This window comes from Caretta caretta, chromosome 27, assembly GCF_965140235.1.
Source record: "Caretta caretta isolate rCarCar2 chromosome 27, rCarCar1.hap1, whole genome shotgun sequence".
Classification (NCBI taxonomy): domain Eukaryota; kingdom Metazoa; phylum Chordata; order Testudines; family Cheloniidae; genus Caretta; species Caretta caretta.
The window spans coordinates 13096132-13108354 of NC_134232.1; the positions used below are offsets into that span (position 1 = coordinate 13096132).

The window sequence follows — 12223 nt, forward strand, 5'->3', positions numbered from 1 at the left end:
GAGGCAGGCTGACTCAAGCTAAGCCAGTGTGCTGTGGTGCATGATGGTTGGCAGGGCTCTTCCTTGACCCTGTGGCTTTCTCCTCCACAGAGCGGTGCCTGGAAGACCATGAGTCAGTGGTGGAGGTCCAGGCCACCTGGCCCATTGGGGGAGACAGCAGATTCGTCTTCCGGAAGAACTTTGCCAAGTACGAGCTGTTTAAAAGCTCACCGGTAAGTGCCTGCCGACCTTGCTGCTGGGCGACCCAGCCCGTCGTGACCCGGAGGGCCACCCACTGGCCTTTCATGTCTTGGACTCCAGTGGGCGAGATCCAGGCAGCATCCTGGGCACAGAACAGCCCTGCCTGGATAGAAGCCAATCCCAGACACACATTGACCTGACCAGAGGGGACCTGGTGGTGCTCAGGGGAAGAATCCCCGAAGCTGCTGGAAGATCTGGTTGCCTTCCCTTCTCCTGAACCCCCAGGGTCCCGGAGCTGCCCAGCTGGGAATGAGCTTTGAATATGCTAAAACAGCTGGACTAAGCATCTACCCTTTACTGCCAGGAAATTAATTCCAGCACCGCCCTGCATTAATTGGACAGCTGCCCAGTGCACCAGGAGGTCACAAGCCCACTGGTCCTGATCCCAGGGGAGCCAGTCTGCCCCCCAGCCAGATGCTGGGGGCTGCTATGGTGCAGCGCCCGTCTGCTGCATTTGTGCTTGCCCCAGAGTCCCCGCTAACAATCTTCTCTCTCTCTGATCCCAGCAGTCCCTGTTCCCTGAGGTGATGGTGTCCAGCTGCTTGGATGCCAACAAGGGCATGACCCACTCGGAGCTCATCCAGGTATGCACTGCCAGACTGCCCTCCTGGCACTCATCGCCGGTGGCCAGTTCTGACTCTAGCCCACATGGTTTGAAGCAGGAAAGTGACCCTGGGAATTGTCCATAGGCACCGCCCACAAGTAGCTTCGCCCTATAAACAGGCATAGCACAAGTTTGTGGTGGGGTGGGGAGAAAGCGAATGCACCTGGGATAAACCCTCCATGCAGCCTGTTAGTCAGAGAGCTTAATGCTTGAGCTGGATGCCTGATAGCCTCAAGCTATGGGGCCAGTTCAGGGTCAGCTCTTAACATAAGAACAGCCAGACTGGGTCCATCAAGCCCAGTATCCTGTCTTCCAACAGTGGCCAAAGTCAGGTGCGCCAAAAGGAATGAATAGAACAGGTAATCATCCAGTGATCCATGCCCTGTCACCCAATCCCAACTTCTGGCAAACAGAGGCTAGGGACACCATCCCTGCCCATCCTGGCGAATAGCCATTGATGGACCTATCCTCCATGAATCTATCTAGCTCCCTTTTGAACCCCATTATAGTATTGGCCTTCACAACACCCTCTGGCAAGGAGTTCCAGAGGTTGGCAGTGTGTAGCGTGAAAATATACTTTCTTGTGTTTGTTTTAAACCTGCTACCTATTAATTTCATTTGGTGGCCCCTTGTTCTTGTATTATGAGAAGGAGTAAATAACACTTCCTTATTTCCTTTCTCTATACCACTCATGATTTTATAGACCTCTATCGTATCCCCCCTTAGTCACCTCTTTTCCAAGCTGAAAAGTCCCAGTCTTATTAATCTCTCCTCATACGGGAGCTGTTCCATACCCCTAATCATTTTTGTTGCCCTTTTCTGAATGTTTTCCAATTCCAAGAGATCTTTTTTGAGATGGGGCGACCACATCTGCACGCAGTATTCAAGATGTGGGCGTACCATGGATTTATATAGAGGCAATACGATATTTTCCGTCTTATTATCTATCCCTGTCTTGATGATTCCCAACATTCTGTTTGCAATTCCCAACAATTCCCAACTCTTCCTTCCCATGTTCTCCCCGACCCCTCCTGTCCTGCAGAACTTCCTCAATTCTGGCAGCTGCCCAGAGATCCAAGGCTTCCTGCACCTGAAGGAGGTGGGGCGCAAGGTCTGGAAGAGGTTTTACTTCTCCCTCCGGCGCTCAGGGCTTTACTACTCCACAAAGGGCACATCTAAGGTGAGGCTGAGCAACAGGTCTGGAGGGGGCACCGCAGGAGGGGTGGGGCTGAAGACATCTTATGGCCGTGGGTTTCCTATAGAAGTGGCTAGTTATTAGTTACTTTGGGTGGAGCGATCCGAACTGTGCCCTCTATGAGTCACAAATGAGGCTTGAACCCTGGATAGTTAGCTTAAAGCACGGGATGTACATCTCTTGGACTAAAGGCATAGCTCCCTTAGCTGGTAGCAGCAGTAGGCTCTTATCCCAGTATGAATCGCTGAGTACCCTATCGATGCTACACATATGTCACCCATGTGCACGCTGTGTAGGGCTCTCTCCCCCTCTAGTGGTGGCTGGGCCACACTCGCATATTGATGAGCCTGCTGCAGCCCTTGCTAAGGGAGCAGGAGCTTTTAGTTCAGGTACCGCAGGCCCCTCTAATTCCCTCCAAAGGTTCCTGGTTAAGTTCCCCTGCTGATAACCTGCCCAGCAGACTGACGGTACATAAATAACAGCATCCAGAATGAACACGCACTGAGGCTATTAAAGCAGAAGTGATTTTTAAAACCCTTCCTTGACCTTTGATGCCATTTAAATCTGCCCTTCCTTCCCTCGAGCCAGTTATTATCAGTGTTTATTATGGGTATTCCAGTAGCACGCAACAGCCCTGGTCTGCCGGGGGGGCCCCGTTTTGCTAGGTGATGTACAAATGCATGGGGAGACCCAAAGAGCTTAGAGACCGATCAGTTTCCCTACCTCTGACCAGTCGGTTTCCCTTCCTGGTGTTCGTGCTCTAAGGCCACGGTGGCTCCTGGGTTTGAGTCCCCTGTGCCCCATGCTTGGGTCACGGCGGTATCTGGAGTCTGGTCTCTCCGGCCCTTCAGGGTGCTGGACGGGAAGTGTCCTGGTCCCCCTGCCCCAGGACTGCCTCCCCTAAAACAGCACATGCTCTTCCTTCCTCTCCTCCCCCAGGACCCACGGCACCTACAGTATTTCGCTGACCTCAATGAGTCCAATGTCTACTTCATCGCCCAAGGGGGAAAACTCTACAGCACACCCACCGAGTTCAGCTTCTGTATCAAGGTGAGGGAGGCCAGGTGTTTTGAGGGGGTATGGCTGCCACCTGGCACCCTAGAGGCCGCAGCGGTAAGTGAAGCAATCCCTGCACAAACAGGGCCAAATCCATCCCTGCTGTAAACCCAGCAGAAGTTAGGATGGTTACACCAGGGGCCCAGGTGCGCAAAGTCCTTCCAGGCGCCTCTTGAGGTGGAAGGGACTGGAGACACACCAGCAGCAACCATTAAGGCCGTGTGGTTAGCGCAAAGGAGGGCTGGGCGCCAGGACTCCTGGGTTGGCTTGCCAGATGTCAGATTGGAGTGTAGAGCAGAGGGGCCTGGGATATCGGGCTTTGTTCCCAGCAATCAGAGAAGCTTGGGGTCTAGTGGTTGGGGGCGCGGGACTGGGACTCAGGACTCCTGGGTTCTTTTCCCTGCTCTCCCAGAGACTTCTTGGGGCTAGTCCGTGCCTCGCTCTCCCCTCCCGCTAAAACAGGGCTCTCAGCTTGGGGGGCTCGGTTCGCGCTCAGGGAGCTCGGTGCCGTGGCCTCCCGGCCGGCGCTGAACACAGCCCCCTGCGGTTACCGTTGTCGCTCTGTTCTGCAGCCCTACAAGGTGCGCAGCGGCATGAAGGGCCTCAAGCTGTTCTGCAGCGAGGACGAGCAGAGCCGCACCTGCTGGATGGCCGCCTTCCGCCTCTTTAAGGTAAGAGCCTCCAGCCGGCCCCTGCACCTTGCTGCCAGCCCACTGGCATGCTAGAGCGGACAGCGACACCTGCTGGCGGAAGCGGGGACTGCACTTCGGTTCTGTTTCCTGTGGGAGCTCAGCACCCTTGGGCTGGTGAGGTTAGTGCTGCTACTTAGCACCCCCCTCTCCCCCCCCGCGTTGCGATGGGGGGCTAATTGGCCGGTGGGGGTGCTGCTTGCCTTGCAGCTCATGCCGTTCGCCCGGGGTGAGGCAGTGCCCTGCCGCTGGGCTTGGCTCTGGTGCTGCTGATGCTAACAAGGGCTGTTTCCTTCCCAGTATGGCGTGCAGCTCTACAGGAACTACCAGCAGTCCCAGTCCAGACGCAGCCACCAGTCCTGGATCAGCACCACGCCCCTGGTAAGCGCCTCGCCAAAGCCACCCTGAAGAGCTCCCTTTGCAGCGTTCCCCGCTTTCCCCTGGCCGGCTCAGCGGATTCCAAATTGCAGTGCACGGTGGTGGCCCCATTCCCACATTCTCCCTACAGCCGTCCTCACTGACGTGCTCACAGAACAGGTAGAGCCCAGGTGGGAAAGGATCTGGACAGGCGGCAGCTGTTCACTGCCCTTGTTGTTCCAGGCTGATGTTTTCCTGTGTCGACACCGCCGGATCTCCTGTTAGCACAGCAGAAGATGATGTTTCTTCCCCCTGCAACTAGGGGTGTGGTGAATGCCTTCAGCCTAGAGAGCTGGTTGAAAAATGGGGATTTTTCCTTGGCAGTGCATCCTGGGAGGCCCTGGCCAGAGTGCATCCTGGGAGATGTAGTCCAGCTGGGGAGCCTGGCCCATAGAGAAGAATGGCAACATGGGCCAACTGAACTACAGCTCCCATGAGGCACCGTAGCAGCCTTTCCAAATCAAACTTTTTGGGCTTGGGGGTGTTTGTTTTTCAGAAATTTCACATTTTGTGAAAAATGTGTTTCATCAAAATCCCAATTTCCAATCAGAAAAACAGTTTCAATGGGAAATTTTCAACTAGCCCTTCCCCGGGCTCCCCCACCCCTCCCAGGGCGCAGGAGCTGCCCAGCAAGGCATGGTGCTGTTGTTCAAACAGAACTAAAGGCGAGATGGCCTCAGACAGCACCCTCTAGAGGAGTAGCCTGTCAGCATTGCGTGCCGAAGGGAGGACAAGGAGACTGATGTCTGGATCTGACCAGATGCAACCCTTTTGGGGGTTACGTATCAGGTTCTGTCTGCACTGCTCACCAAACAGCATCTCCGTGAGGGCAACCTCTCTGGAGGGCACCTATCGGACCCAGTCACTGGAGAGCGTCAGTTCAAAGTGACGTTCCCCACATGACCTATGCAGATGATGGGGCAGTTAGTTGAAGCAGAGGCTGGGTGGTACCTAATGATGTAGCTGGCCACGAAATGTTTCCTTTAAAATACCCAGGGATCCATGGGCCGCGGTGGGATTTTATGATGCCCGTAATGGAGCTTTGATTTTTGAGTCCATTTTGTGCTGCGGAGAGGTGCCCAATGAAGAGCCCTGTTTATGCCCTGAACTGCTACAGCTCAACACTTACAGGCCCCCAGGTCCCTTGCTGATAGGACTCAGTGCTGACATAATGGGACCCCTCTCAAAGCTGCTTACAGGGCCCTGAACTGTAGAACTGTAGATCTCTGTCCCACGGCTCCCGTCTTCCAGGACAGGGTCCCCCTTCCCCACCCCCGTGGCTGTTCTCGCCTCAGCTGTTATTTCATCCCACAGAGGAGCATGTCTGACAACACCTTGGTGGCCATGGATTTCTCGGGGTGCACAGGCCGTGTGATTGAGAACCCCAACGAGGCGCTGACGGTGGCCCTGGAAGAGGCTCAGTCGTGGAGGGTGAGTTCATGCTTCCAGGCGGAGCTAGAAGTCAGAGGCCGGGCAGGGAAGCGGGCTGAGGCTGGAGGCGGTGTTGGGGCCGTGCATCTTCATCAAGCTGTCCAAACAGCTTCCAGCTGGTGGCTTATCTGCACAGAGAGCTGCACCGGGTTAGCTTAAACAATTAAACTGTGATATGGGCTGGTGGATGCCGTGTTGTTGTAGACGTGCTGATCCCAGGATAGGAGAAAGACAAGGTGGGTGAGCTGATATCTTATTGGACCAACTTCTGTTGGCGAAAGAGACAAGCTTCCAAGCTCCACAGAGCTCTTCCTCCGGTCTGGGAAAGGTGAGATCGTCTCAGCCCAGCTCCATCGGCGTCCAGTGGGATGCTCTGGTGAGGGTGTGGAGACACAGAGCCCTTGCACCAGATTGCAATGAGGCTACGGTAGCCCTCAGATTGCAGCCTCCCCCCGGCTGCAGCCTGTGCTCTCGCCCTCTCTGGGTCTGTCCTATCCTTGCTCCCAGGTCATTCCCAGCATTCACCGTGGCGCTCGTTTCTGGTTTGATTTTCCATGAAAGTAGCATTGTGCTAAGGCCTAATAACAACACCCCATAGTAATGCCCTGCTCCTTGCTTTCCGTGCCGCAGAAGAAGACAAGTCACCGCTACAGCCTGCCGATTCCTTGCCAGGGCTCCCCGCTCAGCACAGGTGAGTGAAGACCCCTCTACCCCCTTCGGTTGGCTGAGGGTCACCCAGGGAGACGTCCTTCCCAAAAGGATTCTGGGCTTGATCAAAGGGGAGCCAGAACCAGACGCTGTAGGGATACAATGAGCCCAATTGCTCTGAAGCTCATGTCAGTGCCAAGTGGGTGTGAAACACTAGCAGATCAGGGTGGTTGTGTCTTACACACACCTTGCACTGGTGCAGACGGAGACACGAAGTGGAGGGGAACTTGTTCCAAAAGTGAATTTTGAGATTAAAAAAAACAAAAAGATTTTATAGAACCTAAAATGCCACCCTGGATATTCTTCTAACTTTGGTTATAAGGGAATTTTGGGGACTGAATTGAAACTTTCCCCAGTATCTGATCTACATGGTGGATAAGGGCCTACTACTGCTGCCAGCCAAAGAATGGTCTTGTAGCTAAGATGCTCAATGGAGACTCATGTTCAATTCCTGGCTCTGCCACAGACTCCCTGAGTGACCTTGGACAAGTCATTTGATTTCTCCGTACCTCAGTTTCCCCTCCTACCCTTTGTCTGTCTTGTCTATTTAGCCTGGGAGCCCTTTGGGGCAAGGGCTGTCTCTCACTCTCTGTCTATGCAGCACCCAGCACAATGGGGCCCTGATCTCATTTGGGGTCAGTGCTACTTTAATTTATTATTTGTGTTAACATAGCACTTAGGAGGTCCAGTCACAGACCAGGACCACATGGTGCTAGGCACTGTACAGAGGCAGAACAAAGAGATAGTCCCTGCCCCAAAGAGTTTGCCTTTTTTTCTCTTTCTTGCTCTCTCCAATACCCCTTCAGTTTTGCAAACCCACCACGGTATACAAATTTTCTCTGTGAAAGGGTTTGTAAGAGAGTCAGATCAAAAAAGCTTTTCTTCCTCCATTTTCTTTTCTCAGCCATCCATCGAACACAGCCATGGTTTCATGGGCGGATCTCAAGGGAAGACACACAGCGATTGATAATCCAGCAGGGATTAGTTGATGGGTACGGAAAGGCTTTGAACACTGATTACATGGCTTCTGTTAACTCGAAGTAGGCATTAACTCAAGGGACTCCCTGCTGCAGGATGTCAGTGAGGCCAAATGCTTAGCAAGGTTCCAAAGACACTTGGACAGCAATTTAATCCCCAGTCTCACAATATTTTCCTTAAAGTTTCCTTAAAGCGCCAGCTTCTGGAGACTTGTGATGACATGAGAATCTGAGCATTTTTTTTTAAAGTGAGTTTCTAGCCCTTGTGGTTGCAGAGAAAATGTGACCCCTGCTACAGGCTCAAAACCAAGAAGGCAAATAAGAAACCCCCAATTTTTAAAAAAATCATTATTTTTAAGATAAATCTCATACTTTTTGGGGCCTGACTTGCTTTTTGAATAATTGAGGTTGTCAGTACTGCTTTTGTGGATAAGATGAGCACCAGCAGTGACGCTAGAGAGGATAAAGTAAGAAAAGCTTTCAATCTTCATGCTTCAGGGCACCCATCAGTTCTGGGGTCAGGAGGGAATGTCCCTCCTTGGTACAGGGCTGTGCAATTAGGCAAGATTTTATGCCTCAGAGTTATCCAGCACAGGCCACTGTCTGGGACAAGTTCATTGCCAGCTCTCACTGCAAAGGGTTACAGCACCCCTTGGTCGTGGCACGGGTTCGGCTGCTTTCAACAGCATTCCCCGTGAGGCTGTGTTGATTTCAGCTGAGATGACTGAGCAGCTCAGATGCTGCTCTGGGCTCCCCCTGGTGGATAGCAGAAGTTGGGTGGGCAGCGACAGCATATTGGTAACAGCCCCCTCTCTTGCTTTGATTTTTTAGGGTGTTTTTGGTGCGGGAAAGCCAGCGGAACCCCAAGGGCTACGTCCTGTCCTTGTGCCACCTACAGAAAGTCAAGCACTATCTCATCCTGCCAGTAAGTGCCCCTCCCCAGCCCCAGCTGCCACAGACTTTGCCTTCCCAGCAATATGGGTGAGGGTGCTTTACAAACTCGCTCAAGGAGCAAACCCATGGGGAGGAGAGTCACATATAGGAATGGTGTAAAAAGAGCTCCCAGCAGGGAAATGGGGCAGGAGCACTGGCTGTGGGGGGAGCTCCCAGCCTCTCCCTGTGTGAGTCCCTGAAGAGACCTATCAGACAACACTAACCTTGGGAACGCTCCCACTCCCTCCAGTGTCGCCTCCTGGCAGGAGAGGTCACTGAAACAATAGCTTAATAAGTCTGTAGGGGAGCTGGCTGTTCCCGGCCTGCCCTGGCCAAGCATGGGCCAGGAGAGCTGAGCACACACCCTCCCACCCCATTTCTCTGCAGAGCGAGGAAGAGGGGCAGCTTTACTTCACCATGGATGACGGCCAGACGCGCTTTGCCGATCTCATCCAGCTGGTGGAGTTTCACCAAATCAACCGGGGCATCCTGCCCTGCAAGCTCAGACATTACTGCACCCGCGTCGCCTTGTGACAGACCTCCCGGTGGGCAGCAGGGCTCTGCGAGGGGCCACAGCCAACGCGCAGCAAGCGGGACTAGGATCAGCACAAAACTTCCGCCCCTCGCCCCACTTCGGCCGGGCAGTGGCGGCCGCAGGGGCCAGACTTGGCTCGTGCTCCGCCCTCTGCTGGGGTGTCAGTCACCACTCAGCCCCGTCAAGTGAGCACCGGCCAGGTGAGAGGCCGGAATGGCACCCCCAGCGCCCAAGGAGCCCGAAGGACCGAAATTTATCGTTTCAAAGGGAGACCTCGCCCCTGTGCTTCCACCAGCCCGCGGCCTTGGCTCACTGCTGCCCCTCCCCCTGTGCCCCCGCTCCCGTCTCTCTCTGCCCCATATCCTTCCACGGTCATCTCTCTCTGTCCCTTCCTGTATCCTTCCACTCCCATCTCTTTCTGCCTCATATCCCTCTGTCCCGTAACTCTCCATGCCTGTATTCCCCTTCCCACCTGTATCCCTGCGCCCCCAGCTCTGCCCCAATATGCTCTATCTGTTTGATCCTAGAGTCTCTCCTCCCTCCCCACCAGCTACTCAGTGTTAATGGTCGTATTCTGTGTGCCCTTGGGAAGCCAAGCCGGGAGCTTGGGGATGGTCCCGTTTGGTATGTCCCAGCACTCCTCCTGCACAGAGCCCTGGATGCTGTGTCTGCGCCCTCCTCCCTGGGCCCCTGCAGCCTCTTGGCTGGGTTCGGAGCTCCTCGTCCTTTGGGAATATCTACCCACTCGTGCACTTTCTCCCCTAGGTTCCAACCTCTCTGGCCAGTGACCGCTGGGAGCCGAGGCAAGGGGGTGGTTACGTTGCCTTTCTCTTCAGGTTTCCACTTCTTTCCGTCAGATCAGTGCCAGAGTGGCTCCTTCTAACCTAGAGCACTGGCCTCCCTGGGGGTTGGAGTCCAGACCCTTCTGTGCGCGGGCTGAGGCTCACCTTTCTGCTCCCCATAGCAGCAACCTGCCTGAGGGCAGCCACCGTTCCCCAGCCACGGAGAACTGTATGTCAGTGGCAGCGGACCCTGATAGGTAGTGCAGATCCCATGCACTTGCCCCCTGTGTGGGAGTGGCCATGTCTCCCTTTCTGAGCTGGCGGGTGAAGCCAACAGGCCTGGCCACAGCAAGAAACAGCGCCCAGCTGTTTCTGTACTGGCTGGGATTAGCGATGGGTTATCGGGCCGCATGGAGAGGCCCGGGGCTCTCAATATTGATAGTAGATAACATTCCACCGACAGGGTTGGCCTTGCTCCCAATCCTCCGGGAGGAAGTCCCTCCTTGGGAACAAGGCAGAAGCTAGCGTCAGCTAGGTTTGGGGCTGGCCAGGAGCCAGGGTGACTCATACAGAGATTCCTCTGCCATTTGCCCAGGGCCATGGGAATCAAGGTGCAGCTGGGTCCATTCAGGCTGACCAGAGGTGAGGAAAACCTGGAGGTGCAGGGAGTCCAGGGTCACGCTTTGAGCTGGGCCTTGTTCAGATGCTGGGGGTTGGGGTCTGGCCCCAAGCCCTGCTCTGGACATGGCAGGGGGGAGAAAAGGGGGTTTGGTGGCAGGTGTCAAGGGCGAGAGCAGACAAGTGGAACAGCCACAGTAAGGAAAGAGCTGGGCTTTTCCCTGTCCCTTCCTGTCAGCCCAAAGAGGCTTCCGCTCTCTGGAATGTAGGCTGCCAGGACCCGGTGATGGGGCCGTGCCCAGGTCTGGAAAGTCCGGCGGGGCGAAGGGGGGAGGAGTATGTTTCCATCTCCAACTGCCTAGACGCCGACTGTCCTTCCAAACCCATCTCTGTGCGCTCCACTGTGCTGCACGCACTGAACTCAACACACCAGAGACCCCCAAAGCCAGGACTGCCTGGGGTGCTACTAACCCCCATAGCATCAAAGAACCCGAAGGGGGAGACAGATATGACCCACTTGGTGCAGAGCTATGTCCTCTTCAGTGGCGGCTGGGCCACATACAAAGCCTGCTGTCGGCAAGGCTAACAGAGGTGGGGATTTCAGCTGACGCAGTAGCGACAGGCAGTAAGATCCCCAGGTTCACCTCCTGCTGCGGCTAACCCAGCCAGGGGTGTGGTGTCGCCGTGTTAGAAGAATCCTGGGTTTTGCTAAGAGGACGGATCTGTCTCTATTGTACATACCTGAGAGGCCAGTCGAACTGTGATGTGTTTTATACAAGTGGTAATAAATGTTATTTTTTCATATCCTTGCTTTTATTTTGTACAAAAAAGAGAAAAATAACCCAAATTAGCACCAAGCCCTGTAAGAAGACAGATTTATCTCTATTTATATCTACTCCAAAATCTTTTCACTACAAATAAATCTCGTCTATTTCATACCTGGCTGCTCTCCTTTCCTTATGGCGGTATGGTGGGGAGATGGGTCGGGGGAGTTTGGGATCCAGCCACCTTCCCGCATTGGCTCTGACTTCTGATCCGCATGCAGCGTCAAACTCCGTGGGAAATTCCACGTAGGCCCCAGCCGGGGAAGGGTTATGCTGAAGTCGGATCGAGGGAAAGGGGCCTGGAGGTTTGATCAGGAGCCAGGACTCCTGGGTTCTATGCTTGGCTCTTGGGATGACCTTGGGCAAAGTCACCCCCAGGTAGGGCTGGAACTTGAGACCTGGGTTAAATTCCCAGACTCCTTGTGACCCTGGGCAAATCACCTCATCTCTCCGGGCCCCTGTTCCCCAGTCTGTCCCATGGGGACGATGCTTTTCCTACCTCGCAGAGCAGGGGTTGCGAGGCTAAATCCATTAGTATCTGAGAGGGGCTCAGGTATGTTCAGCCCTCACTGTGCCCATTCGTTGACATGCTCACTAAATGACTCCCTGCCAGCAGAAGGGCAGCTGTTCCCATGGGGCCAACACAGCCCTGGTCTGCAGCCCAATCTGCAGCCCTGAGAAGCCCAGGGTTCCAAATCAGGAATCAGCCCCCTGCAGCGTTTCAGGCTGGTTCGTGGCAATGCAAAACCAAGGGGGTTTGCAATGGCCTGAAAAAGACTCTTTGCACCAGCTTGGCAAGGCTCAGCCGAGAACCTTCCAGGTGTTTTAGCCGGCAGAGCAGAAATCCACCCGCCTGTCCCGCCAAAGCACCCTGCTCCCACCTCACACAGTGCTGCCACTGCTAACTACCTGCCCTGCCTCTGACCCAGCCCGTGACCTTCCTGCACAGTGCTCGCTTGGACAAGGGCCCCAATGCAAGGCATGCTCAGTAAGAGGGTTTGCCTGCTGCCGTAGTTCCCGTGGCGCTTTTTGTGCATCACATGTGGTGGTAGCCAGACGAGATTAGCCAGGAATCATCGTGCAAATCCATCCTGAGATTAACAAGGCCCAGAAGATTAAGGTCTTGGGCGCTGGCCAGTTAGGAGCCAGGCCATCCTTTATTAGGGCTGGAAGGAAGGTCGGAGCGGGATGTGAAGACAGAGCTGGGAGCTGCC

General features: G+C 54.6%; 1 protein-coding gene across 4 annotated transcripts in view; it reads left to right on the top strand.

Moving 5' to 3' along the window:
• Window positions 1-8887, top strand: part of GRB7 (growth factor receptor bound protein 7) — a 39587-nt gene extending 30700 nt beyond the window's left edge. For 3 of the 4 annotated variants that reach the window (XM_048830329.2, XM_048830331.2, XM_048830330.2), the window contains 11 exons: window positions 91-212; window positions 747-824; window positions 1887-2024; window positions 2979-3089; window positions 3668-3766; window positions 4085-4165; window positions 5516-5632; window positions 6263-6323; window positions 7245-7332; window positions 8149-8242; window positions 8638-8887. In XM_048830329.2, the coding sequence (XP_048686286.2) occupies window positions 91-212; window positions 747-824; window positions 1887-2024; window positions 2979-3089; window positions 3668-3766; window positions 4085-4165; window positions 5516-5632; window positions 6263-6323; window positions 7245-7332; window positions 8149-8242; window positions 8638-8784 (1136 nt within the window). In that variant the 3' untranslated portion in view covers window positions 8785-8887. The remainder of the gene's footprint in view (window positions 1-90; window positions 213-746; window positions 825-1886; window positions 2025-2978; window positions 3090-3667; window positions 3767-4084; window positions 4166-5515; window positions 5633-6262; window positions 6324-7244; window positions 7333-8148; window positions 8243-8637) is intronic. The other variant, XM_075123549.1, reaches the window with a different exon arrangement.
• Window positions 8888-12223: the final 3336 nt, after the last annotated feature.